Source organism: Triplophysa rosa, linkage group LG7, assembly GCF_024868665.1.
Source record: "Triplophysa rosa linkage group LG7, Trosa_1v2, whole genome shotgun sequence".
In the NCBI taxonomy this organism is placed as follows: domain Eukaryota; kingdom Metazoa; phylum Chordata; class Actinopteri; order Cypriniformes; family Nemacheilidae; genus Triplophysa; species Triplophysa rosa.
This window is the reverse complement of record NC_079896.1, coordinates 14,172,718-14,196,375: the sequence shown is the minus strand read 5'-3', so window position 1 is coordinate 14,196,375 and position 23,658 is coordinate 14,172,718. Positions and strand designations below refer to the sequence as shown.

Sequence of the window (23,658 nt, the reverse complement as noted above, 5' to 3'; positions counted from 1 at the left end):
CTCGAGTCCAAACGTACAATTGACTTACAACCATTCATTTCGAGGTGATTTATTAGCTTGGTAATGTTCATCATACTAATAATTTAATAAACTTCTTGTACTGCGTGTACTGCATATTTTTAGTTGGCCACAAGATGTCGTTGTTTGCGAGGGAAGGTTCGACAAGACATTACGGTTTTGAAAGCGTTTGGGTTGCGCATGTAATACTAGTACACCGGTAACGACCGCAGAGCGAAACCAGCGCCCGCTCTTTTTGATTGGCCAATTTTGCTTGAATCGACATGTCATGACGTAATTGTCAATGTAGCGCCGTTATAGTGTGCGTGCCCATACTGTAATTCACACAGTGGTCGTGCAGACAGTCGCTCTGTTTCATCCTCAACCACTACAGTCATGGTGAGTAATGTTACGTTGCTATACCCAACCATCGCTTATTTTCACAGCAATGCAAGAAATACGAATTAGTCATACAGTCAACGAGTTAACCGATATTACAGTTAAACATCCGCTTTAATATCACGGTATTATCACGCATTTATTACTCGTGCGTTTCTTGGTTTGACAAAATATTACATTCACGAGAGAATCCGATTAATCTGTGCTTTGTGTTCTCCGTGGCCCTCCGCATCCTGACAGTCTGACTTCACAGAGGACCAGATCTGTGGTAAGTAATTATGATTCTTCATTGACATCTGAATTAAACATCACCATACCATTTACTCTGGCCTGTCTATGTATATATGTATTATCATCATCTGTATACTGTATGTACGTGTCTTGATGCACGTTAGAGTCATAGGTTATGTAGTTGCTGTGTTGCTGGTTATGAATGTAAAACAAACGTAGGCCTGCACGAGACTGACAGCTATGCTATTCATAGAATATAAGATTAGCAGCACTCAGTTGGATGGACACACGTGATGTGTAATGGTGTCCAACGTCATAAAGAATAGCGTTGAATTGATCATATCTGGTGCTGGTGGACTGCAGAACATTTACAGATGCGTCGCGTTTGAAGGACCTCCGGAAGCTGCAGCTGTGGAATGTGTGTAGTAGACTGTAGAAGTATGATAGATTGCTATCAAATAAATTAATAGTAACATTGTCGTCTGTTGTAAGTTTGTTTTCAAGATTATTTGTAGCCCGGTTCAGAGGTGTGATAATGCTAAGATATATTTTTTTCTGATGGCTGCAGCGTGCCCTAATTTAGCCGTTCTCAAAAATCAAAAATGCGCTCATGCGTACTCAAAATGCGCTCATAGACACGCACTTCACTGTTTCCAATACTGTGTTTGCTCATTGTGAAATGTCCTCCTTTGTTTATTAGGAAAACTGTTCTGGATGGTGAAGTGCGGGGTTGTCTTTCTTCTGTCCATATATGGTTAATAGCTGTGTGTGTGTGTGTGTGTGTGTGCGTGTGTGTGTGTGTGTGTGTGTGTGTGTGTGTGCTCGCGTGCGTGCGTGCGTGCGTGTGTGTGTGTGTGTGCGCGTGCGTGCGTATGAGTGTGAGTGAAGTTTGACTCGGGAAGCGCCGCATTCCTGTGAGCTGCTCTGCCAAGCGTCAACAGTTCGCAATGATAGTGATCTGAAACGGCCTCTATACCTCTTGTTATTCTAGTTAAAAAACATGGTTTCTATAGTTCACACTATAAGCATGAAGAGGAATTTTGTAATAGTTTTAATGGTTAACACCTGATGCTTATAATGGAAACCATTAGAATATGTATTGCTTTTTCTCACATGCAGAGTTTAAAGAGGCCTTCCTCCTGTTCGACCGAACAGGAGATGGAAAGATCATGTACAATCAGTGTGGGGATGTGATGCGTGCCCTGGGCCAGAACCCTGTCAATGCTGAGGTCCTCAAAGTACTTGGCAACCCCAGTAATGACGGTAAACCTCTAGTGTGACTACATTATATTATCACTTAATGATTCATCAATCAGTCTTGTTTTATCTTCTATAAAATTTGTACTCAAGAGTGTACCAATTTCCCCTTCTTTAACTGTCTGTCTCCTCATCTCTATTGAAGGTTGACTGGAGGCAGTGCTATATTATGAATGTAAGGCTGATTGATCGATGTTTGTTAATAGTGATCAATGAAGCTGCTACAACAACAATCTCTTTAATCAATTTAAATGCACTCAGAAACACTTCAAGAAGCCATTCCGTCTTGAATTAGCTGTATCTTAAGTATAGATAAATAATTTGAGTTCTTTATTATGGCTGATTTCACATTGTGTTAAGATGTTGGTGTGAAAAATATTGTCTGGCGCTTGTTCTCAGATATGAATATGAAGATGCTGGACTTTGAGCAGTTCCTGCCCATGCTGCAGGCAATCGCTAAGAACAAGGACCAGGGTTCCTTTGAGGATTTCGTGGAGGGACTGAGAGTGTTTGACAAAGAGGGAAATGGAACTGTGATGGGCGCTGAGCTAAGACACGTCCTTACTACACTGGGTAAAGAGTTTTAATGTTATGTTTCTTTTTACATTCAAGTAGCCTAGATAGATGAACTCACTTTCCTTAAATGGACTTTAATGCATCTCTGAACTTATTTTTGAGCACATTTTTAATTGTCTTTTAATAAAAGTACATATCAGTAGATACTGTGTAAGTTAAGATATCTAAACAGCCGTGGAAAAAATGAAGCGACCAATTCAAAAATAATTTTCAGCTTTTCTGAATTTACTGAATTCTTTGTTTAATTCTGTGAATTACTAACAATATTTCTCCCAAATTTCAAATAAAAACGTTGTTTGTATTTGCATTTATGTGCAGAAGATGAAAACTAGAGAAACAGGTCAAAATAAAAGAAAATATGCTTTGTATTTATTTAGGCCTAGAAAACAAGTTCATATTCACGTTAATACTTGTACATGTATTTAAGAAAAGGTTTTTTATGTGATAACCTGCTGTCAGATTTTCACATTGCTGTTGGATGACTTTGTGTCACTCCTTAGTTTTGATTTTGTTGAAATTCAACATACACTGAACTGGAATGACCACAATACATATAGAAATGCTGATTAAATGAAAATTTGGAATGGTCTCTTAAATATTTTCCGTGGCAGTTTTCGTGGCTGTCTCTATATTACTCCATGTTGTCTGTGAATGTACTATAAAGAAAGCTCTAGAATTACCTTGCAGCTGTCACAACTCTGTCCTTCCTATCAGGAGGTTTCTGGTCTGTGGACAGAGTTGTGACGGTGCCATGTCTTTTGTGCTTGTTTTGTTATGTGTGGAAGACAGGTGGCCATTGTTGTCACTTTGCGCTGCGTGTCCTCCTGTCATGTCACTCAGCCCCGCCCTCCTGACTCCCGTAATCATGCCCTTAGTGTTTGATCCCCGTCACCTCCCTTTTGTAATTATCCCTCGTTAGTGTTTCCTACTTAATGTCCCTTTGTTCTCTGTCCTGGGTGGTTTTGTTATGGTTGTTACCCTGTTGTCTGTGGATTACCCTGTTCGTCTGTGGATTACCTTTTGGATTTCTGTTTTTAGTTTGTGCCGAGTTTTCCCCCATCGTGGGTTTTGCGTTGTATCTTTAAATATAAAAGACCTTAGTTTACCGTTTTCCTGCTTGCGCTTGGGTTCTGTTTCCTCCTGGTCCGTGACAGAACAAAACCGCCACTAATGAACCCAGCAGGCAGCAGCTCGACCCAGACTTGGTGGCAGGCGATCACTTCCGATGTCCAGAAGGGCAATGGTCCTTTTCCTCCTCAGGGCGATCGGACCCTGGAGGAGTATGCCCGGGCATCGGTGGCTAGGCGGGGCTTTCTTCCAGAGATCCTGCTGAACTCATACTTCCTCGCAGGCCTCGTCAGTCCCCCTCCACCGGATGAACGGGAGAGGATGATCCGGGGGCCTTTCCAGGATCTGGTAAAGGATCTCTCTTCCAGAGGCCCCCAGGACTCCTCCCGTCCCCACCTGGGTTCAATCCCGGAGGACGGCGTTCTGACCACTGGGATGGTGAGACTCTCAGGTCCATCCGCCTCATCCTCCGCTGGTGCTGGCCCTCCCAGTCTCCGTGGAAGGCATGGGAGTAGGGAGTCGTGGGACTCCCCGTCCGACTCCTCCGGCGCGGATTCTGCTACGCTCCCAACTACATCTGCGCAGCCGGCCACACGCTCAGCGCCCTGGCCAAAGAAGAAGCGAAAGGGGGGGTCGCTTCCTCCGCCACCAGCCACGGCTCCAGTCCAGTCGGCACTCAGTCCGGTCCAGCCGGCACCCAGTCCGGTCCAGTCAGTATCTAGTCCGGTCCAGTCGGTATCCAGTCCGGTCCAGCCGGTACCCAGTCCGGCCCAGCCGACAGTCCAGCCAGTACCCAGTCCGGTCCAGCCGACAGTCCAGCCAGTACCCAGTCCGGTCCAGCCGACAGTCCAGCCGACACCCAGTCCAGCCGACACCCAGTCCGGCCCAGCCGACAGTCCAGCCGGTACCCAGTCCGGTCCAGCCGACAGTTCAGCCGGCACCCAGTACTTTTTTGCCCAAGTTGTTTGGACACTCTACCCACCCTAGCTCTTATGAGCGCCCGCTGGTCTTGTCCGGCTTTTGTAGGTCTCTGCCGGTCCCTCCCGTGCCTGGTATCCCCAGGTTTTGGCCTCCCATTCCCCCACCCCCCCCTTGTTTGTTGTTTTTATTGGCCCACCCCAACCCCATCCTTGTCTCTTCTATGTTACCCTTAGTCTGTTCTGTGTTGTGTTTATGGTGTATGTCCTTGTGTTTCTCTGTTCTTGCCCGCTGAGGATTCTCCCTTGGGACGCATGGGTCGTCCCTTGGGGCGGGGGTAGTGTCACAACTCTGTCCTTCCTATCATGAGGTTTCTGGTCTGTGGACAGAGTTGTGACGGTGCCATGTCTTTTGTGCTTGTTTTGTTATGTGTGGAAGACAGGTGGCCATTGTTTCTCCTGTCATGTCGTTCAGCCCCGCCCTCCTGTCTCCCGTAATCATGCCCGTTGTGTGTGATCTCTGTCACCTGCCCATCACGTCCCTTTTGTAATTATCCCTCGTTATTGTTCCCTTCATAATGCCCCTTTGTTCTCTGTCCTGGGCGGTTTTGTTATGGTTGTTACCCTGTTGTCTGTGGATTACCCTGTTCGTCTGTGGATTACCTTTTGGATTTCTGTTTTTAGTTTGTGCCGAGTTTTCCCCCATCGTGGGTTTTGCGTTGTATCTTTAAATATAAAAGACCTTAGTTTACCGTTTTCCTGCCTGTGCTTGGTTCTGTTTCCTCCCGTTCCGTGACAGCAGCGGTTCTGAATGGCCTTGTATAGGTTAAACATATGACACATCTGCGTGCCTTCGTTTGATAGGTGAGAAGATGACGGAGGAAGAGGTGGAAACTCTTTTGGCCGGACATGAGGATGCTAACGGCTGCATCAATTATGAAGGTACAATCAGATAGGAATCCTTTGAATCACAAGTCTGTATATGAGCGATTCGGTTGTTGTATTTTGTATTTAATCCATTTGCCTTTCCTTTCGACAGCACTTGTGCGTCACATTATGGCTGGTTGAGGAGAGGGTACGGTCAGCCCTACAAAGCTATCTCTGTGTTGTTTTTTACTCATTTAATCTTTTCTCCAACAGCTTCCTCTTTACTGCGTCCCCTGGCTGTAGCCTAGCATGTAGCATCTCTTTGCATGTGCATAGGCATCCCCGAATCCCACTGTTGCCATGGTGATGCTGTGCGGGGCTAATGCTAACACTAGTGCAAACAGTTTGCTAGTCACCCTTTTGCTCACCTAGAGACAAGTTATAACCCTTTATCACAGTGCTCGCAAAGCAGCGCTCTAGTAATGTGAACATTCAATTTTTTCTTTTACTACAAATTAATTTAGCTTAAACTACCCAATGACTTCATTTGGAACAAAAAAGGTGTGTGTATCTACATTTATAAATTGTGGTTGGTCCTTATTTGTGTATTTATTTGCATATTAAAATGTGATTGGTCATTTCTTTATCTATTTAACCATTGATAAATGCTCTCTTACATTGTAAGGCAACACAAGAGCCGTGTTACTGTGTGCTGCCTCTCATGTACAGTTGTGTCATAAAAATGGCAAAGCAGCTGTGAAGCTCTATGTAAATTACATAGAAGCCGAAAACTGAGTTTGTATAAATTTGTTTTCTTCTATATTGTGGTCCGCATTCTTTAATTTTAAAGAAACTTCCTTCTGTATGATATAAATCTCTCTCTCTCTCGCTCTCTGTATATATCTGTGTGTGTGTTTATGTCTTTTCTCAATGTCTTTATAAGGAGATCATTTCATAACTTCTAGGCCTGAATGATCTCTCTTCCCCCCTCTGTCAGTCTGCTCTGTTTCTTTCACAGTTTGTAATTGAGTATTTCCAGCGATGTAGTTTGACAGACAGCTACAACCTCACATGCAATGAGCTGATTTACTGCTGATATGGGCACCATTTGACTGTTTACGGGTCTAGAACGATCTAGAACTTCATGTTTGGTTACCATGGCAACATATTTCTATCTGCTGGGTGTTTTTAAATTCTGTTAGCTCAATGTCTCACGTTGTTTGTTTTTTCTTCTGCAGAACTCGTGAGGATGGTCATGAGCGGATGAAGATTTCAAAAACACGTCTATTTTATTTTATTTTATTTCGTCAGTCAGCCTCCCAATTATGTAATTCTACATTCCCACATTAGCTTTTTATTAAATGGTTCGTCCTTTATTTTGTTCCTTAAGTGCCTTTTATCATGTTTGGAGAAGTGTTGCTCATTTCATTCCAGAAACTTCCATTGATGTCCATAGCTTTGCTCAAATACTTTCCATTCACTGTTACATTCCTCCAGATGTATTTCCAGTGTCAGTATCTCACCCCATCTGTGTCTTAAAACTGTGAGAGACATTGTGATCAGCTCTTATTATGGATCATTATTATTTTTTGGTTACCCTGTTGTCAAAATGCCCAGAATGAGTTTGTAAATCGTTTGATAGTTGCATATCATTAACATAATAAACATTCAGAAATATATATTTTGGTGGTCTCTCTTTGATGTTAGATAGAGTTGTGGGTGTGTGTGAATATGTGTAGGATGTGTTGCCTTGTAGGGCATTGTTGGATGGACCACTTTTTATTTTTGTTTATTAAAGGATCACTGGTTTCTGTCGCCCAATGTCTTACACGACAACACCAAATTAGTACATGAAGGTGTTAGTATGTGAATGCAATTGCTGGGGAACATATTTAATAGTCCTGTGTTTACATTAACAGATAGTATAAAAGTATGTACATACTTTTACATCAGCGATCTCAGTCAGTGAGGACATAATATGTAGAATCAGTTAAATGCAATAGGGAAAATATTTTAAAAGAATTCACAGTTCGATAAAGGAATCACAGCCATATGTCCAGGCTATCAGTTAAAGGGATAGTTCACCCAAAAATGAAAATTCTGTCATCATTCACTCACTCTAGTTGTTCTAAACTTATGTATAAATGTCTTTTATTTGGTTGAACACAAAGATATTTGCACGAATGCTAGTAACCAAACAGTTCTTGGACCCCATTGACTACCATAGTAGAAATAATTACAATTACAAAGTTCCGCAAAACTGTTTTTGTCCTACATTCTTCAAAATATATTTTGTGTTTAACAGAAAAAATATAAAGTAATTTTCCCTACTATGGTAATTAATGGTGTTCAAGAACTGTTTGGTTATAAGCATTCTTACAAATATCTTTCTGTGTTCATCAGAACAAAGAAATTTATACAGATTTAGAACAAAGAAATTTATACAGATTTGGAACAATTTGAAGGTGAGAAAATGATGGAAATTTTTTTGGGGGGTGAACTATGCCTTTAATGTGTATATACTGCCAACTAGTGGCTAGATAATGAACTACTACATCGTGTACACTGATCCTTAAAGGGATAGTTCACCACAGAAAAAAGATGATCAAAATATAAGTTGTACAATAGTCTAATGTGTGTTCTATATTCAATACTCTTAATCTGTTTGAAGAAAATTGGTTTATATTCTAAAAACACTTGAGAAAAATCTTGAATCACTGACATTGTCTTTTATTGCGCAGAACCTTCAGTGTTTTTTAAACCAAAATTGAACCATTCTTAGTCAAACAGGTAAACAGGTGCCAGTCTGCCCCTGCTACATCTCCACAAACGACGAACCGAATGTCGTCTAACATTCACACACATTTTAACACAATGGTTACCAGTGACTGAAGTCACCAATAAAAAAAGTATTAACAAAATGTAAAATATAAAAAAACGACAGCTACTATACCACTACAATGTAAAAGACAGACCGTAGAGCTAAGCAAATTGGTCAGATTTTCAACACTAGTTATGATGCGTGCAAATCTGTGAGGTTGATGTGAATCTTCTGTCAGTAATACTGCATGTTGGACTACTGCATATTTGTGCATTCACATGTGTGATGATGTAAACAGCAGGTAATATTACAGAAGGAGTGTATGTGTTGATTTTGATATTTGCTTTGTGATTTCGTCACTTTTTTGAACCCATAGCTACTATTATTTGTAGTCTGGATAATCAAAAGACATACAAAAGAATGTGTGGAAAACTATAGAGGGCATGCACACGCACAAGTCCAGCCTCGGCTGACTTTTACATCAACGTATCAGAACGTCCACAATCAGAAAGAGAAATAAACTCAACGAACATGTATAATATGATAACAGCATTCATAATAGTGTAAAGAAATATATAAAAATACAAAATAGGACGGTTACAATATGAAGACATGAGACACATTAACCACAGCCTCAAATGTAACTTTAAACTCCCTTCTTAGTACTGATCAGGTAGTTGCCACTTATTCAAAAAAAAAAAAGATTTTCCTTCATTCTCTGGGTTTGGCCTGATACTAAAACACTCAAACAACAATTGAATTCAAGAATGAACACTGTATACTGAAAAATGAGATGTGTGTCCTGGAAAAATAAAGAATCATATTGACATTTTTTCTTTTTCAAAAAATGACACACCTATCCAAGCTTCTGCTGTCCTGGTAAGGAATCCTTAGGATTCTCCTTCCATCGGATAATCATACGCTCCCACATTGAAGTATTCTCATAAGCACAGCAATGAGATGGAGAACAACACTACTTTCACCTGTTCAAAATGTAAAGCAACACTATATGATATTTTGTGCATCCAAACTGCACACATACCCAAAAAATAACATGCAAACATCAATTATTGATGACATGGTTTACAGTACGCTGTCAAAGACTCTTCATACAAAGTAAACAGATTTAATACTAACTCGTCCTCTTTTCCTCATGCTAAAATCTAGTTGTACGTACAAAAACAGGCCAAACCACTGAAGCTTTCACATTTTCCCATGAGCAAAACCGACATTCACACGCACACGTACAAAGTAACAATTACAAAGTCAAGTTTCTCTTCGGACTTTCCAAATCGAGTGCTTCTATGAAAACAAATACAAAGATTTAGTGATAAAAGAACACTGATAAAACAAACCATTAAGTCAAGGCTAATTTGACTTGATGCTTCAACCCTCCAATATGATTAGAGAAACATTCGAAAAGTGCAATTTCTCATTTTCTTTTTCCTTTGAGTCTAAAGTACCTACATCAAGGTGCTGAGGATCACAGGTACCCTTCGCCAGATCCTGGTACAGGTTCCCGGATCCTGTAGTTTGGCTGAAGGTCTGATGACATTATTGGAAATTGACATTTATAGCCTTTTTAGGGCTGAACTTTGTTTATGGTACTTGAATGCAGGCTGTTTGAAGGTCAGGAGTGCTTTTGTTGGCTGTTAACTGGAACTTTTCCTGATGTCCAAACCAAAGGTCGTCTTTTCCTTTTTTTACTCTTTTTTTGACAGTTTTAAGGTTATCTGGGTTTGGGTTTAGCTTTAGCTTTTTTTTTTCAAATCCTGTCAAGTTCAAGATGCTGGCAAAATTCACGTATATAATTTTCTCCCAAAAATGATGAAAGTGACAAAAACTAAGAAGATATCGCTTCCTTTATCTCTCTCGCGTGCTTTCTATCTCATCTCCTTTTAATAGTTGACACTCTCTCTTTACTGTGTTGGGGCCACAGGGGCATTTGGGTAGAGAGAATCTCCGGGTAGTTGAGTGCTGGAATCTAAAGGAAAGAAAATTTAAACAGAGGGAAAATGAAAACAAAATAAATGTACATATTTTTGAAAGTAAGACTTCATGCAACGAGAATGTGAGATGGGGTGTTGAAAGTGCCGATGAACAATCTGACAATGTTAATGATCAAATATAATATATATCCTATTACAAGTCAATAAACAGTCCTATGGAATTCTATGACGTTTCAGCAGATAATTCTCCAAAAATTACTTGATTAGATATTTATCTACCAATAAGAGTCCAGGTCCATGCATAAATATGACCTAAAATACAACATCTGACCTTCCGTTACCAATCGTAAATCTGTTCCATTAAGCCTTTATAGTGTGTGTTTGTCATTACCATGTGCTCCTCCGGCCTGTGCATTGGTGGGAGGGGAGCTGTGAGAGGCCGGTGGAGGCGGAGCATCATTGTGGGCATTGGCGGAGCTCTGTGTCGGGGGTGGGGCAGAGGCGTTGGGGACAGGCTGGTGGGATACAGATGGAGCCACTACAGATGGAGCCACTGGCTGATTGCCAGGCTGGTTACTGTGATGCTGGTGTTGGATCTGCTGGAAGTGCTGCTGTCGGGCTCTCATCTCCGCGTACTTCAGCTGCTCCATATGAAAGGACTGACGATCAGCAAGAAGCTGCTGCCTCTGATACTCCAACTATAAACAAAATATATGCATAAGCATTTCTGGTTAAACAGTGCGAAGATTTGGATAAATAAGAACTTGAGTTTTAGTCCGACTAATCTGAAGACATTTTTTGAACAAAACTCATTTTTGGAGATGAACTTTCATTAACTTTTGCTTAGTTTACTTTCCTTTCGTTAACTTCACATGTTCCATGGGTGAAATAAAATAAAACAAGTTTCAAAAGGCATTATAGAGTGAATTATCTATGGTACAGATCTACAAAACATCTAGCCTGTAAGCACTCGACTGGGTAACCAAACTATATTACCCATCATGCCTTACCGCTTCTCTCTCTCTGTCCATGATGGTCTCCAACTCCTCAAAGTGTCTAAGTTTGATCTCCAGTTTCTTCATCTGGGTCTCCACCAGCAGAGCCACCAGAGACTTGATCTTCCTCTCCTCCACTGCAGCCAAGTGCTGAAAAGAAATCAAAACCGTGTTCAGCATTTCATTTGTAGAATCTTTGTTTGCACGCTGTGATGTCACTCGCTCACTCACTTTGGCTTTCACGGCAGCAGCAGCGAGTGCAGAAGCGGCAGCGGTGGCCAGGTTTCCTTCTCCTACATCCCTCTCCACCTTGGCTTTCTTCTCTCCCTCGCTCTCTCTGTCCCTCTGACCCTCCTCTGTTCCTTCCTTCTGTTCTTTCTCCTTCTCGCCATCCGCTGAAAAAGAGTTCAGGTAATCGTGCAACCTCCTCAACTGTTTATAAAACAACACACGTACTGCAATCTCTAAAAACAAGTCATTTGGTTTATTTTGTCTATTTGTCTCAGTGTTTCATATACACACCCATTTCTGTATCCGTCTTCTCTGTTTCTCTCTCTGTCTCCGCTTCTCTTGCTCTCTCTTCCTCTTTCTTGCCGTTCTCTCCTTGTTTCTCCTCCTCCTCACTGACTCCATCTTTGCTCTCCTAAAATTTCACGATAGCGGGAATAACACACAACGATGTTAGGGATATGTCAGAAATCCATCTTTAGTCTATTATTTCAAGCTGAAATTCTTGTTTTGAAGTTATCTTTATAAAGTTACCTTGTCCCTCTTATCCTGGTTGGATTGGCCGTCACTGCTCTTGGTCTCCTCGCTGTTCTCCTCAGCTGAAAAACAAACATACACAGTTAGTTTCTTTCTCACTAGACTTCTAAATGTGTCCATGAAAGTGACAGTAAGCGTGTGGGTGTGTTACCGGGTTTGTCAGCATCCTCAAGGCCTGTGCCAGCGATGCCGCTACCCTCCAGGCCAAAGAGAGGGTCTGATCTGCCGCTGCTTCGAGCCGCCTCCTCCACCCGACGCACATGAGCCTCTACCAACGCAGCCGGCACCTCCTCTTTCATCCGAGAGAACTCCTCTGAAAAAGAGAAGAACATCATGCTCACAGTATCTGCTGATAAAACTGCTACAGAAATTAAGCGACATGGGAACATTTTGTTGTTACACGCTTACTAACTAGTATATAGTATATATAGAGGATGATCTGTCATTACATAATACATCAATTTTTATTGTTAAAGGGGTCATATGACACGGCTAAAACAAATATTTTCCTTTGTTTTAGATGTAATGCAATGTGTATACACGATTTAAGGTTCAAAAACGCTGTATTTTCCACATACCGTGCATGTTTGTATTTGCTCTTTGCCCCGCCTCTCTGAAACGCGCAGATTTGTTTACAAAGCTCATTGCTCTGAAAAGTGAGGTGTGCTATGATTGGCCAGTTAACCAGTGCGTAGTGATTGGTCGAATACTGCATGTGTGTGAGGGAAATGTGACGCCTCTTACCATATTTGGAACATCAGGTTCCAAAGCAATTGTGCTGACAGGTACGCCCAACTTACTTGCGTATACATTTGGGCGGTCTTAGTCAAATCATAGCACGAAGCACGTAGATTTGTGGGGGTGTGGTTACACGAGGCGTTTCAGGCAGGTCTGATTGAGCATTCGCTTTTAGATAGAATGCATCTTTTGTTCCCACACTTAGATTTTTGCTATTTTACATGTCTAATACATGCACGGGGAACTAATAACTCACCAAAGACACAGAAAAACACGTATTCGCGCCATATGACCCCTTTAAAAAGACTAAGTCGAAAGTCATATGGGTGACATTGAGGACAAAAATGACATTTTTGGGTGAATTATGAATTTTAGTTTTTTTTGCCTTTAATACCATAGGACAGTGGAGAGCAGACAAGAAAGCGTTGGATATAGAGACAGGGGAGAGGGACCGGCAAATGACACTCGAGACAGGAATCCAACTCGGGTCGGGCTGCAAGTGCACTGGCACTATACTGTATATCGGCACACTAACCACAGGGCTATCGGCACAGACATGAATAGTGTAATTTCTTACCAAGTGCAGATTTAGCTGCGGCGGAGGCCACACGAGGGTCGACCACAGAGGCCAGGAACGCCACAGTGCTCATGACAGGGTTACCAGCTTGACTGAACGGGATTGGCTGATGGGCTAGCGGGCCCACGGAGGAGGAGCTATCCTCCAGGTAGGGGTCTTCAATGGGTAGACGTAAAAAGTGGAGGATGCACTCATCCTGTGTTCGGCTGCCTACATGCTCTGATACTTTATTCCAGTCGTCCTTGTACATCTCGAGACCCTAAAGAGAAAAACAATTGTGTGAGTGTTAAAGAGCAGGACACTGAAAATCTGGTTGAAATCTAGAAATAAAACTTAAACAATAAAATGTTATGAGGTGGAAAGAAAAACACATTGAATGTCACATTTTCTTCCTAATATGCCCTTTAAAAATATGTCAAATTATTCTGAGGTAACATGGATCGTCAGGTTTTGCAAGCTTATGCATTGATGGTATTAAAGCAAAAATAAACTACACAATTTATTTTGATATTACATTAGTTTTTCAATCCCACTTTATGCATTAGCAATATGATACTGATCATATAACAGGATTACATATTTTGTATTAGGGAAATTCCATGCAAATGTCAAAATTAAGGTAAAAAATCAAGCTTTTACCAAAGGTTTTCACCATGCTGATAGGTCAGATGTCAATATTTGGTGTTTTAAATACCTGTATGAAGTCTCAAAGTTTTGTAATTTTCCCTCATAATGTTCCCTTATCTATCGCTTCTCCATTTATTAGGTGCTTTTGCTTCTGGTTTGTACATTTTAATTGACAAAAATCCAACAAAGTATGTTGTCTCTCAAAAACGCACATCTTGTCACATCTTTAAAGCATGAATTTTTCTCTTTCAATTTTTTTTTTTTTTTTTTTAAATGTTAAAACTTTTCTGATATCTGGACTCTTGCCATCAGGGGTTTAGTGAAATATAAACAGATGATTCAATATACTGAAAATGAATACATTCTCTGAGAATTTATATTTCAAGTTTTGACTGAAATTGTCACATCCATAAAGCTGAAATTGCCCATTAAATAAAAAAAATGGGCATTTTTTTATAGAAGCATTTATAATACTGTTCAGTTGTACGTGTATACCGTACCTCCAGGAGTAGAAGTGTCTCCTGGTCCGTCCACTCCCGAGTGGCACTGGCAGCATTTTTATTCTGTGGAATGACAGAAAAAGATCCTCAATCTCTCTATCAAACAGCTCAACTCTCCTAAAATCATCCATATACTTCATATTCTTGGTTATATAATCTTGCAGACAGGTGGCTCTTACTTTAGCCTGGCCGGACTTCTTGCTGTACATGTCTGTTCTCAGTCCAAAGTTCTGCAGGTCGGCCGGTTTGTCCTTCACTTTGTCTGGGAATGAGAGCATCTGCTGTGAGGTCGAAGTCTAGAGGAAGCAGAGAAATAAATGATAGTTTAGACCAACGATCAAGTCCATAATAAAGTGTTTTATTTTAAAGTACTTTTGAACTGCACTAGCATCAGTGTGTTTCACTGTGGTTAGTGTGCCTTAAACTTAGTAAGTTGCGTACCTGAGACGTTTTAGGTTGTAGTGGTACCAGACTCGATGGAGTGTCTGCAAGCACATGAAAGTGTGAAGTGGGTGGAGGTCCCATAGGAGTCGGTCGGCTCTCTGAATCCACCTGATAGTTAATCAATCCCCACTGTTCTAAAAAGGCATGAACCCTGTTCACAGAAACATGTTTTCACAGTCAGAGTGCATCAAAACGCAACAAATACATACTAGCATATAACATATCCGATCTGTAATAACATATCCGATCTGTAATTCTCTCTCCAGACCTCATAATGGCACAGACATCTCCAGCCAGGTTCCTACGGCAAGCTGTTGAGGTCAAATACTCCTGCGGGTTCAGTCGATACGTGTCGATCATGAAGTTACGGTAAGCCAGATAACTGTAACGCAGCAGAAGAGCGAAGAGATGGACCGGGTGGGTGAAGGATGAAGTTTGTGTATGTTTACTAACAGAGATGGTGTACTTACATTTCAGGAGTCTTGGACTTGTTCTTCCCATTGAAAAACTCAGGTAGTGCTCTGCGCTCTATAGCATGAACGCTAAGAGACAAAGAGATATTCTTAGAAACAGGACATTTAAAGGGACAGTTCACCCAAAAACAAATCTATTATCATAAATTTTCCGTCATTACATTCAATACCTGTATATGACTCTTTCTACTACACTATATACTATACATTATATCTCAGCGGTCAAAACAGTGGAAATCAATGGAAGCCATGTTCTTTGGTTACCAACATTCTTCAAAATATCTTGTTTTGTGTTCAGCAGAAAAAAAAGACAGTCATACAGGTTTGAAATAACACGAAAGTAAATAATGAAAAAAAATCATTTTTGAGTGATCTATCCTTTTTACATTAGCAATGAATCCTAGCGTGGGCTTATTTTTATGTTAGATTTGACAACGTTTGTCAGGTTAATGACATTAAATCTTTAAACAATATCCAAAAATATGCCATAGTGGTCACATGAATCTATTCTATAATAGCACACAAAGAGAGCAGTGTGTAGTTACACTACCTGTTATAATCAAACCAAGCAGCATAGCTGGGAATAATGATATGATGGGTCTGTTCAGTGACATTATCCTCATGGAGGTCCGAACCCTTCACCGGTTCTCCTTTCACACTGGGGGAACCCTCTTCTTCCTCCTAATAACACAAACACACATTGTTCAACTTTTCACTCAAATTGTTGTTCAAGCAATAGTTCACCCAAAAATGAAAATTCTGTTATCCTTTACTAACTCTGAAGTAGTATTTTTGGGGGTAAACTACTCACTACTACACTAGATCAGCAAATTAGAAGCATCTTTATTATTGATTTTAGACTTTCAGACCTCTAAACAAGAATACACACAAAGGTGAAAGTTTTTTTAATAATTGCACCCATACCTTTCCTACTGTTTCCATCGATTCATCCTCTTGCTCATCTGGGTGGGAATGCGAAAGAAAAGAAAAATGAGATTAGGTTGAGCTAATCCACATATTCGGGTTCACAATTCAGAGATAAAAAGTGTTGCAAAAAAGGTGTAAGTGTGCCATTGGTTATGCATGCAAACATAGCTTGTGTACCCTGCTCAGGCCTGCTGATGACAAAAATTACATCACGCATGCTGCACGCACACACTAGCTAACTTAGGCGTAAACTTGCTTTCATCACATTGCAAAGGTTGAATTTTTGGCTCAACCAATGCTGTAATTTTGGGGGAGGGGCTACCTACAATCTAGAACTGATTTAGCAAAAACATTACTTTTGCAATTCCACTTGGTGCCGATGGAAGGCAGCACAGAATGTTCGACACAAACTAACCCACGGATACATACCCAAGTCTGTCATAGTTCCTCCTTTCACTGGAGTTGAATCCGAGTCCTTCTTAGTCACTACACACACGTGCACATACAAATATCACAATTACACACAATCTAGGCTATATTGTTCAATCAAAAAATGTCAGGTGTGCGTGAACGTACCTGTTTTAGGTAGTGTGGCTTCCTCCACTGCAGGTACAGGTGAAGGTTCATCTAGATCTTTCGTCAGATCTTCCTGTTCTTCCTCTCTTTGCCCTCGTTTGGATTTAGTGTAGGGAGTAGTGGGCCTGGAACACAAAAACAAACAGGGTCAGTAAAAAAACAAGAGAATGTCAGCATGAACAGCATCTGTTACCAGGTTACTTATTAAATATGAGGATCAATTTGAGTTATTTGTGCAGCATGAGTGTTCCTATCATTTACTACTGAAAGAATGATCGGAATACTGAACATTTTCCCATTTTAAAACATTTGTTTAATACGTAATGCAAAATAAATTCAAATAAAACATTAACTTTTATTTCATGTTATTTTATATTAACATTTTTAATTGTTATTTTACCCTTACTATGTTTTTTAACAAAAATTGTTGCAATATTCCTGCACAAATGACACCGTTTTCTGAAAATACAAAAAATCCTGACTTCAATATTAATGACAGTAATAGAAATACCCTTTTTTCGTGTTTTTCTTCTTGCTCTCCTGTGGTGGAGGGGTTGGAGATGGAGAAGGGGAGCGTTTCCTCTTTTTGGCACTGCTGGGTTTTTTGTCCCTCCTTTCATCTGGTGCGCTCACTTCGTCCGTGAGGGTCTTTGCTGAAATCCTCTTTCTCCTCGGCCCACCCTCTCCCACCTCATAGTCTTCCTCGTTCATCCACTCGTTAAACTGATCCAGGTCGAGAATCCACTTCGCATGAACCTACAAACACACGCAGGTACTTACAATCAGGACATGAACTACGAATTTCTGTTAACTATGTAACAAAACCATGTAGAGCGGTGATGTCGTCCATAAACATGATAAAGAATGAGACAGCATGTGCGTGACAAACAAAAGAGACAAAGCAAAAGAGAGGTAAAGAACAAGAGACAGATGGAGAGAGGTGAGGGAGGGGGGTTCCTAACCTTCCTGGGTTTTTCAGCTGTGGGCGGATCCTCCACTGCAGCTTCCACCTCATTGGCTGAGATCCATGTGTCATAACTGCATCATAAACACAGTACGTTAAGTGGCCAGCGGTCCCCAGAATGAATAGTGATTATTGAACATACTAAATGATGCTTTTTTGAAAAGGTTTGTGTGTGTGTGTGTGTGTGTGTGCGTGCGTGCGTGCGTGCGTGTGTGTGTGTGCGCTCACCTGTCTGGCCAGTAACCCCAGTGCAGCAGCATCTGTTTGTCTCTTTTCATGACAGGACGGACCCACTCCTCTGAAAAACAATCACAAACCAATCACAACATGACTAAACTACTAAAACCCATTTTCTATTTGAGAAAGAAACTATTGTATATTTACTTAACCGTGTATGCGCTTCAAGATGTGTGAACGTGTGAATGTGTAAATATTCTTGTTCAGTGCAAACAATACTCAACAACAGAACATACCATCCTCCAGACTAGCAGGAATAGGCACCACTACATGAGAACTGGACAGTTTATCCTCAGTCACAGACCCCTACACACACAATGCACAAATCTTATCATACTAGGTAACATCTTAAAAGCCTTATTCACTATTTTATGTAGGGGTGGGCGATATACTGAATATTTTGTTTGCAATGACTTGCAATGATTTTGTTAAGAAATATCTATAACAAATTCAACTCCCAAGTATAAAGTTGTGATTATTCTAACATTATTTTTATTTGGTCAGTTATGTTTCCTACATGTTTCTATGTTTTCTTCAATTGTCCAAACCCAACCAAGTCATTTGCACCAAGAACCAATGGCTGTTATTATTTGAAGCAACGATTTGTTTTCATGTTGTGGAATTACCTGGTGTCGTTTAATAATGTCCTTTAGTTTTCCCAGTAGCTTGGCCTCTATCTCTGAACTCAGGTAAATCACAGGTCGGGACAAACAGTTATTCTACACAGGGAAAGAGGACATCCAGCATTATTCAATGTTTCATAACTCATACATACAGTACACTCACAAATTGAAAGGTTTCATGAGGGTAAATGACTCATTAAAAGTATTCATCTGACTGGGTGGCTGTGTGTGTAATTGTGCATTTGGCACACACCTGTACCAGAGATTTTTCAATGGTCATGAACATTTCAACATTGCGATCCATCCTTGAAGGGTTCTGAAAGTCAAATCTCCTCCTGAGAGAGACCAGAGTGTAGCACAACTACAATTAGGACATTTCACACGAAAAGTAAAAATGCCTTCAATATATATTAGAGAGGGACAATCCATAATGATTATTTAGCAGAAATAGCCATTTGTGTATCAATGTTAAAGAACTTCAACAATACAGGTTTGATACACAGACTGAAAGTTCAGATACAGTGACAGAAAAAAGTCATGTAAAATGAGCATAAGGACCAATTCACACCACAATGAAGGCGACTCACGACATCACAGCGTGTCAAGTGTCAAAGAACTCTAATAAGTTCACATACTCCTCCTCCATTCCATCTGACATTTACATGTTATCTTTGGGGGCCGAAGTTAATAAAGGCACATTAGGAACATTTATGGGAGAACATACTGTGTTCATTTTAGATGTTCGTAAAACTGTCATATATTCTGTCCACATATTTTGAATATTGTCCTGTCTGAAGGACTGACCTTTCTTTCATTCAAATGACTGTTTTCAATGTTTCCTATTCTCTCAATATATCTAATTAATATAATTCATGATGTAATATTAGTTGCAAATAAATAAAAAGCCCAGCATGTTGCAAAATACAGTTTCGGCTAAGAATATTATATTCTGTGTATCCGTTAAAGGTGTCTGAAAATATCCAGGGAAAACACGGCACTATTATGATCAAGCAGTCAAAGAAAAATTAACAGTACAAAGAGGCAAACGGTCAGAGAAGCTAAAAGGATAGCTCACCCAAAAATGAACATTCAGTCATTTCCTCACCCTCATAGTTTTCCAGATTTGTGAAAAGTTCTTTGTTCTGCTGAACACAAAGGAAGACATTTGGATGAATGTCAGTAACCAAACAGATCTCATCCCCCATTGACTCCCATAGTATTTATTTTCCCTACTATGGCAGTTAATGTGGGATGAGATCTGTTTGGTTACTGACATTCTCCCAAATATCTTCCTTTGTGTTCAGCAGAACAAAGAAATTTACACGTTTTTAACAATCTGAGGGTGAGGAAATGAAAAAACAAACAATTCTGAGGGGCTGAATACTTTGAGAAGACATGTGTAGTGAAAGAAACAAAGAAAGGGAAGGAGAGATTACCATCCTTGATCACTCTTGAATTTGTAGGCAGCAGCCAGAATATTACACAGAGCGCCTCCAGATTTGAAATCCAGAAAACACTTAATCTGAAATTAAGAGATTACACATTTTTGTACAATGGTGCTTTGGTGATATGACAATTTATGTCTTTTGTTTGGATAACTTTTTTCAATACTCATTAAAGAATGTTTTGATTTATAAGTACCGGTAGTTTAGTGAGGGGTGGGTTGCTGACGTGCCGGCCAAACACTTCCTCCTGAAACTGAAGTAGTTGAACCACCAGGCTCGACAGAGATTTATTGGTGGGGGGCTCTGCTTGAATATACTGCAAACAAAACGAAACCAAATTGTTATGAAGACATCTTAAATGGGACATACATACAGTATATATAGACAGGAGTAGTCAGGCAGACTTGGCCATCTTATAATGATCTACATTAAATGTTAACCCAGTTAGCTTGGCCAGTAAACACAAATGCAGACTCTTGTCGAATACAATCTAAATGTTTTCTTTTCTATCAAGTTGTCTGTCAGTTTTCTTCCAGAAATTGTCGATCATACATACATACAGTATATTATACATAGAGCAGCTACTTTTATCACAATCTGTATCTTTTGACTCATATAAAAAACATTGATTTTTTGAAGGAAATTAACATTGACTGCTATACCAAGTGTTTTAAATCTTACCATTATTAAATAAAACATGTTATTATATGGGCAATATTTAAGATCTAATATTCTGGGAAAACTCTGTCAGAAGCATTCTAATTTAAAGTCCCCCGTGGTGAAAATCAAGTTTTTAATATGATTTAAGATAAACCTTGTGCAAATTCATCATTTTAAACCATTGCAGAGTATTTTCTCCATAAAAATTATTATCACAGGGAAAACTTTTACATAGTGATAAAATTATCGAATTCAATGGGAATTTGTATGTCTCTGGTTGTGTATTGGGTTCAATGGGTGGGATGTTTTGTCACAAATACTGGAATAAGGTTTAAAGAAATTTTGTAACGGTTTTAATGGTAAACAGCTGTTGGCTTATTATAGTATATTAGCAATGGAAACCTTTAAAATGTGTCTTTTTCCAGAATAGAGATCAAACAAACAAACAGTCGTTATAGTTATACCATGTTCATTTTCGTGTCTACAAAGACTTTAATTCTCAAACTCACTTAAAGACATCAGACTGTGAAATTATCATCTTGTAACACATTGCTAGTGTACATATAACGCGCGCGAGACGTATCGGTCTGCACATCTGGATTTGAGCACTTGCGCTGCATGCGAGCTGCCAATGCCGCAGCCTCGTTATGTGAGGTGGCCTTTCCCTTGATAAAAGAGAACAGATCACCAAGGCCATTCATAAAAACCTAACAAACAGCAAAACGCTATAATACGACGTAAAAACGGTATCAGATATTGAAGATCATTCCAATTCTTGGATGTTTCTTAAGAGCTTTCTCAAGACGCACATCAAGCATCTTCTATTGTTCGAGACGCGTCAGACTGATTTTTAAACAGCTGGATTTCTCTCCATCTCTTTTCCTGCCCTCCCCTCTCCTTTTTGCCAACCCGCCTCAAGCCCCATGCCCTTTCCTGCACAAATACCCAAATGACCGTTTATGCTGGTTACAAATAAACGAACGGTACCTTTTTATAATTCTTGCCCAGCCAAACCCGGACATTGTCGAACTGCGAGACGGTATCAGACGCTTCGAAATATTTTACATTCGGGCCGCCGTCTTTCTTCCGTACCGCCATCTTTGTCTGCGCGAAAGTTTGACCACTCATCGCCCCCTGGTGTTCATTTGGTATCGCTGGTTGGTTGTGATGTGAAACTACTTCATTCTGGATCCAGGTGCAAGCTTGTGCTTGTATTATGTTAGGGAAAACTAGAGCCAAAATGGCGGTCAAAGAGGAGCAGTAACTTTTCAACTTTTCTGTATAGAACCCCTGTCCATCTATAAAAATCTCATCACCGAATCCCTGAATCACGAGTTGAGTGTAGTAAAAGTGTAGTAAACGTGTTTTTGACAGTCGGATTACATTTGTATTTGTGTTGTTTTACCACAAATACCATGATTAAACAGTTTTTTTGCGAGACCATAGAATTTGTGGTTACTGTGGTATTAACTACAAATAGTATGGTTACTATATAAATCATAGTTCATTTTCGTAACGGATTAAATAATAACACTAGTCCTCACACTTGGAAGAAAGTGGCTCTTTAGGACATGGTAAGATCAGCATCGCCTTCTCTCTGCCGCACTTCTGTAAACTGTAAGCAATTTTGTAACGACTATTGATGAGAAGTAAATATGTAACAGTGTACAATTCGTGGTGTTTTGATGCCGGGTACGATTTCACGTACGGTTTCGAACTTTTCAGAGCCAAGTTCATCAAATGGCAATACCTGTTGGTATCCAAAAGATGGCGCATTTGTGTGTATGTTTGGAAGTATCTTGTATGGAGGACTAAACCTGCAAAAATTATAAATAAATAAATGTATAAATAAATAAATATATAAATGTAATAATATGAAAATAAATAAAGGAATGAATGGTTTGATAAAACAAAATAATTCGTTTTAGCTATTATTGATCTTAGCTTTAACTTTTCTTTTCATTTTTTAAATTGATTTATTATTTTTTGTGTCCATTTTTTAATTATTTTTAATTATTATTATTATTTATTTTTAGATTATTTTATTTATCATTTCCTTTTATTTTCCTATTATTTTCACAAGTTAACACGGTAGTAATGAGCATCGTTCTTTCACTACAGGGGCCATCAAATGGAAACCATTCCTTCTAAAAAAGACGTGGTTACTAAACGGTACTCGTAAACTACATTCCATAAGAGATAAATAACACAGAGGTCACAAGTTAAAACGGGCATATTCCCTTGATTCATCCAGCTGCATATTGTTGTGTGACATCTTGATATTATTGCAAAGATCCACAGCAGCTAACATTGCGAAATAGCTTAGTGTGAGTGTTACCGTAGTGACATGCTGCCTCGCTTTATTGCATGGGTACGAATCCTGTGTCAAATCGCTTTATTTATTTTTTTCACCTCGCTTCAGCCGTTACGGGCGATCATACCAATAATTTGCAATCTTAACAAGAATGTCAAAATCATGTAACAAGAAAGTCTGTGTTTATTAGACATCTTAATATCAAGTCGTCTTGTGCTTTCAGAATCGACGAATCTGCTGAGGTCGTTCATGCACCTCTTTGGCAGAGGACCTGTAACCGGAACTTGGTCACCACCTTAGCACCCCCTGACTCGCACAGATTTTGAAGAACTTTGTCATTTATCTCGCCGTCAATCTGTAATAAAACATCAATAAGTGCACCTAATCTAAATGACACACAGTCATTTGATGCATGGTTATCAACTTCATTGGCTAAATGCTGTAACTCTCTAGCTAATTGTGCGCCCGCCATAGTTACTTAACGTTATACACGAAGCAAACGATCAGTGAGTGACGTGACGTTAGTCCAAAACAAGTCAAGAGTAATCGATCAAACGCTTCAATCTACGATGAACCAATAGTAGGCAAGACCAACCCATCTAATTATCATACAAGACACAGAAAAGTAAGAATAAATACAAGAATAAATAAATAAAAGTGGAAATAAATACATGCGATAATAAATAAATATAAAAATAAATAAACGTATAA

General features: G+C 39.8%; 2 protein-coding genes across 3 annotated transcripts; one reads left to right on the top strand and one right to left on the bottom strand.

Annotated features, from left to right (window-relative positions):
* The first annotated feature begins 266 nt into the window (after window positions 1-266).
* Window positions 267-6,987, top strand: myl6 (myosin, light chain 6, alkali, smooth muscle and non-muscle). Of its 2 annotated transcripts, XM_057338243.1 has the most exons (7): window positions 267-396; window positions 637-664; window positions 1,747-1,890; window positions 2,284-2,457; window positions 5,310-5,387; window positions 5,485-5,520; window positions 6,551-6,987. In XM_057338243.1, exons 1-6 carry the CDS (start codon window positions 394-396, stop codon window positions 5,511-5,513), a joined length of 456 nt encoding a protein of 151 aa, XP_057194226.1. In that variant the 5' UTR covers window positions 267-393; the 3' UTR covers window positions 5,514-5,520; window positions 6,551-6,987. The 2 variants fall into 2 exon arrangements, with proteins under 2 accessions (XP_057194226.1, XP_057194225.1); XM_057338242.1 differs by lacking the exon at window positions 5,485-5,520 and having other exon boundaries at window positions 270-396.
* Window positions 6,988-8,016: 1,029 nt separating this feature from the next.
* Window positions 8,017-21,738, bottom strand: smarcc2 (SWI/SNF related, matrix associated, actin dependent regulator of chromatin, subfamily c, member 2). Its single transcript, XM_057338628.1, has 26 exons — window positions 21,621-21,738; window positions 20,170-20,289; window positions 19,965-20,050; window positions 18,782-18,863; window positions 18,532-18,624; window positions 18,142-18,211; window positions 17,897-17,966; window positions 17,667-17,742; window positions 17,216-17,460; window positions 16,705-16,829; window positions 16,558-16,614; window positions 16,126-16,163; window positions 15,752-15,882; window positions 15,199-15,270; window positions 14,997-15,110; window positions 14,726-14,879; window positions 14,464-14,580; window positions 14,285-14,347; window positions 13,158-13,416; window positions 11,994-12,155; window positions 11,840-11,904; window positions 11,600-11,720; window positions 11,309-11,472; window positions 11,093-11,227; window positions 10,474-10,780; window positions 8,017-10,117 (listed from the first exon to the last, which is right to left on the bottom strand). Exons 1-26 carry the CDS (start codon window positions 21,729-21,731, stop codon window positions 10,053-10,055), a joined length of 3,102 nt encoding a protein of 1,033 aa, XP_057194611.1. The 5' UTR covers window positions 21,732-21,738; the 3' UTR covers window positions 8,017-10,052.
* Window positions 21,739-23,658: the final 1,920 nt, after the last annotated feature.

What these genes read in the sequence shown, in the direction of transcription:
- myl6 (XM_057338243.1), top strand. An exon ending in CACAGAGGACCAGATCTGTG is followed by an intron (nt 665 to 1,746) that starts GTAAGTAATTAT and finishes TCTCACATGCAG; the next exon opens with AGTTTAAAGAGGCCTTCCTC. An exon ending in TGGCAACCCCAGTAATGACG is followed by an intron (nt 1,891 to 2,283) that starts GTAAACCTCTAG and finishes GCTTGTTCTCAG; the next exon opens with ATATGAATATGAAGATGCTG.
- smarcc2 (XM_057338628.1), bottom strand. Translation starts at nt 21,731, where the DNA reads ATGGCGGTACGGAAGAAAGACGGCGGCCCGAATGTAAAATATTTCGAA. An exon ending in TGGGCAAGAATTATAAAAAG is followed by an intron (nt 20,290 to 21,620) that starts GTACCGTTCGTT and finishes TTTTGTTTGCAG; the next exon opens with TATATTCAAGCAGAGCCCCC. An exon ending in TGAGGATGCTGACAAACCCG is followed by an intron (nt 11,905 to 11,993) that starts GTAACACACCCA and finishes TTTGTTTTTCAG; the next exon opens with CTGAGGAGAACAGCGAGGAG.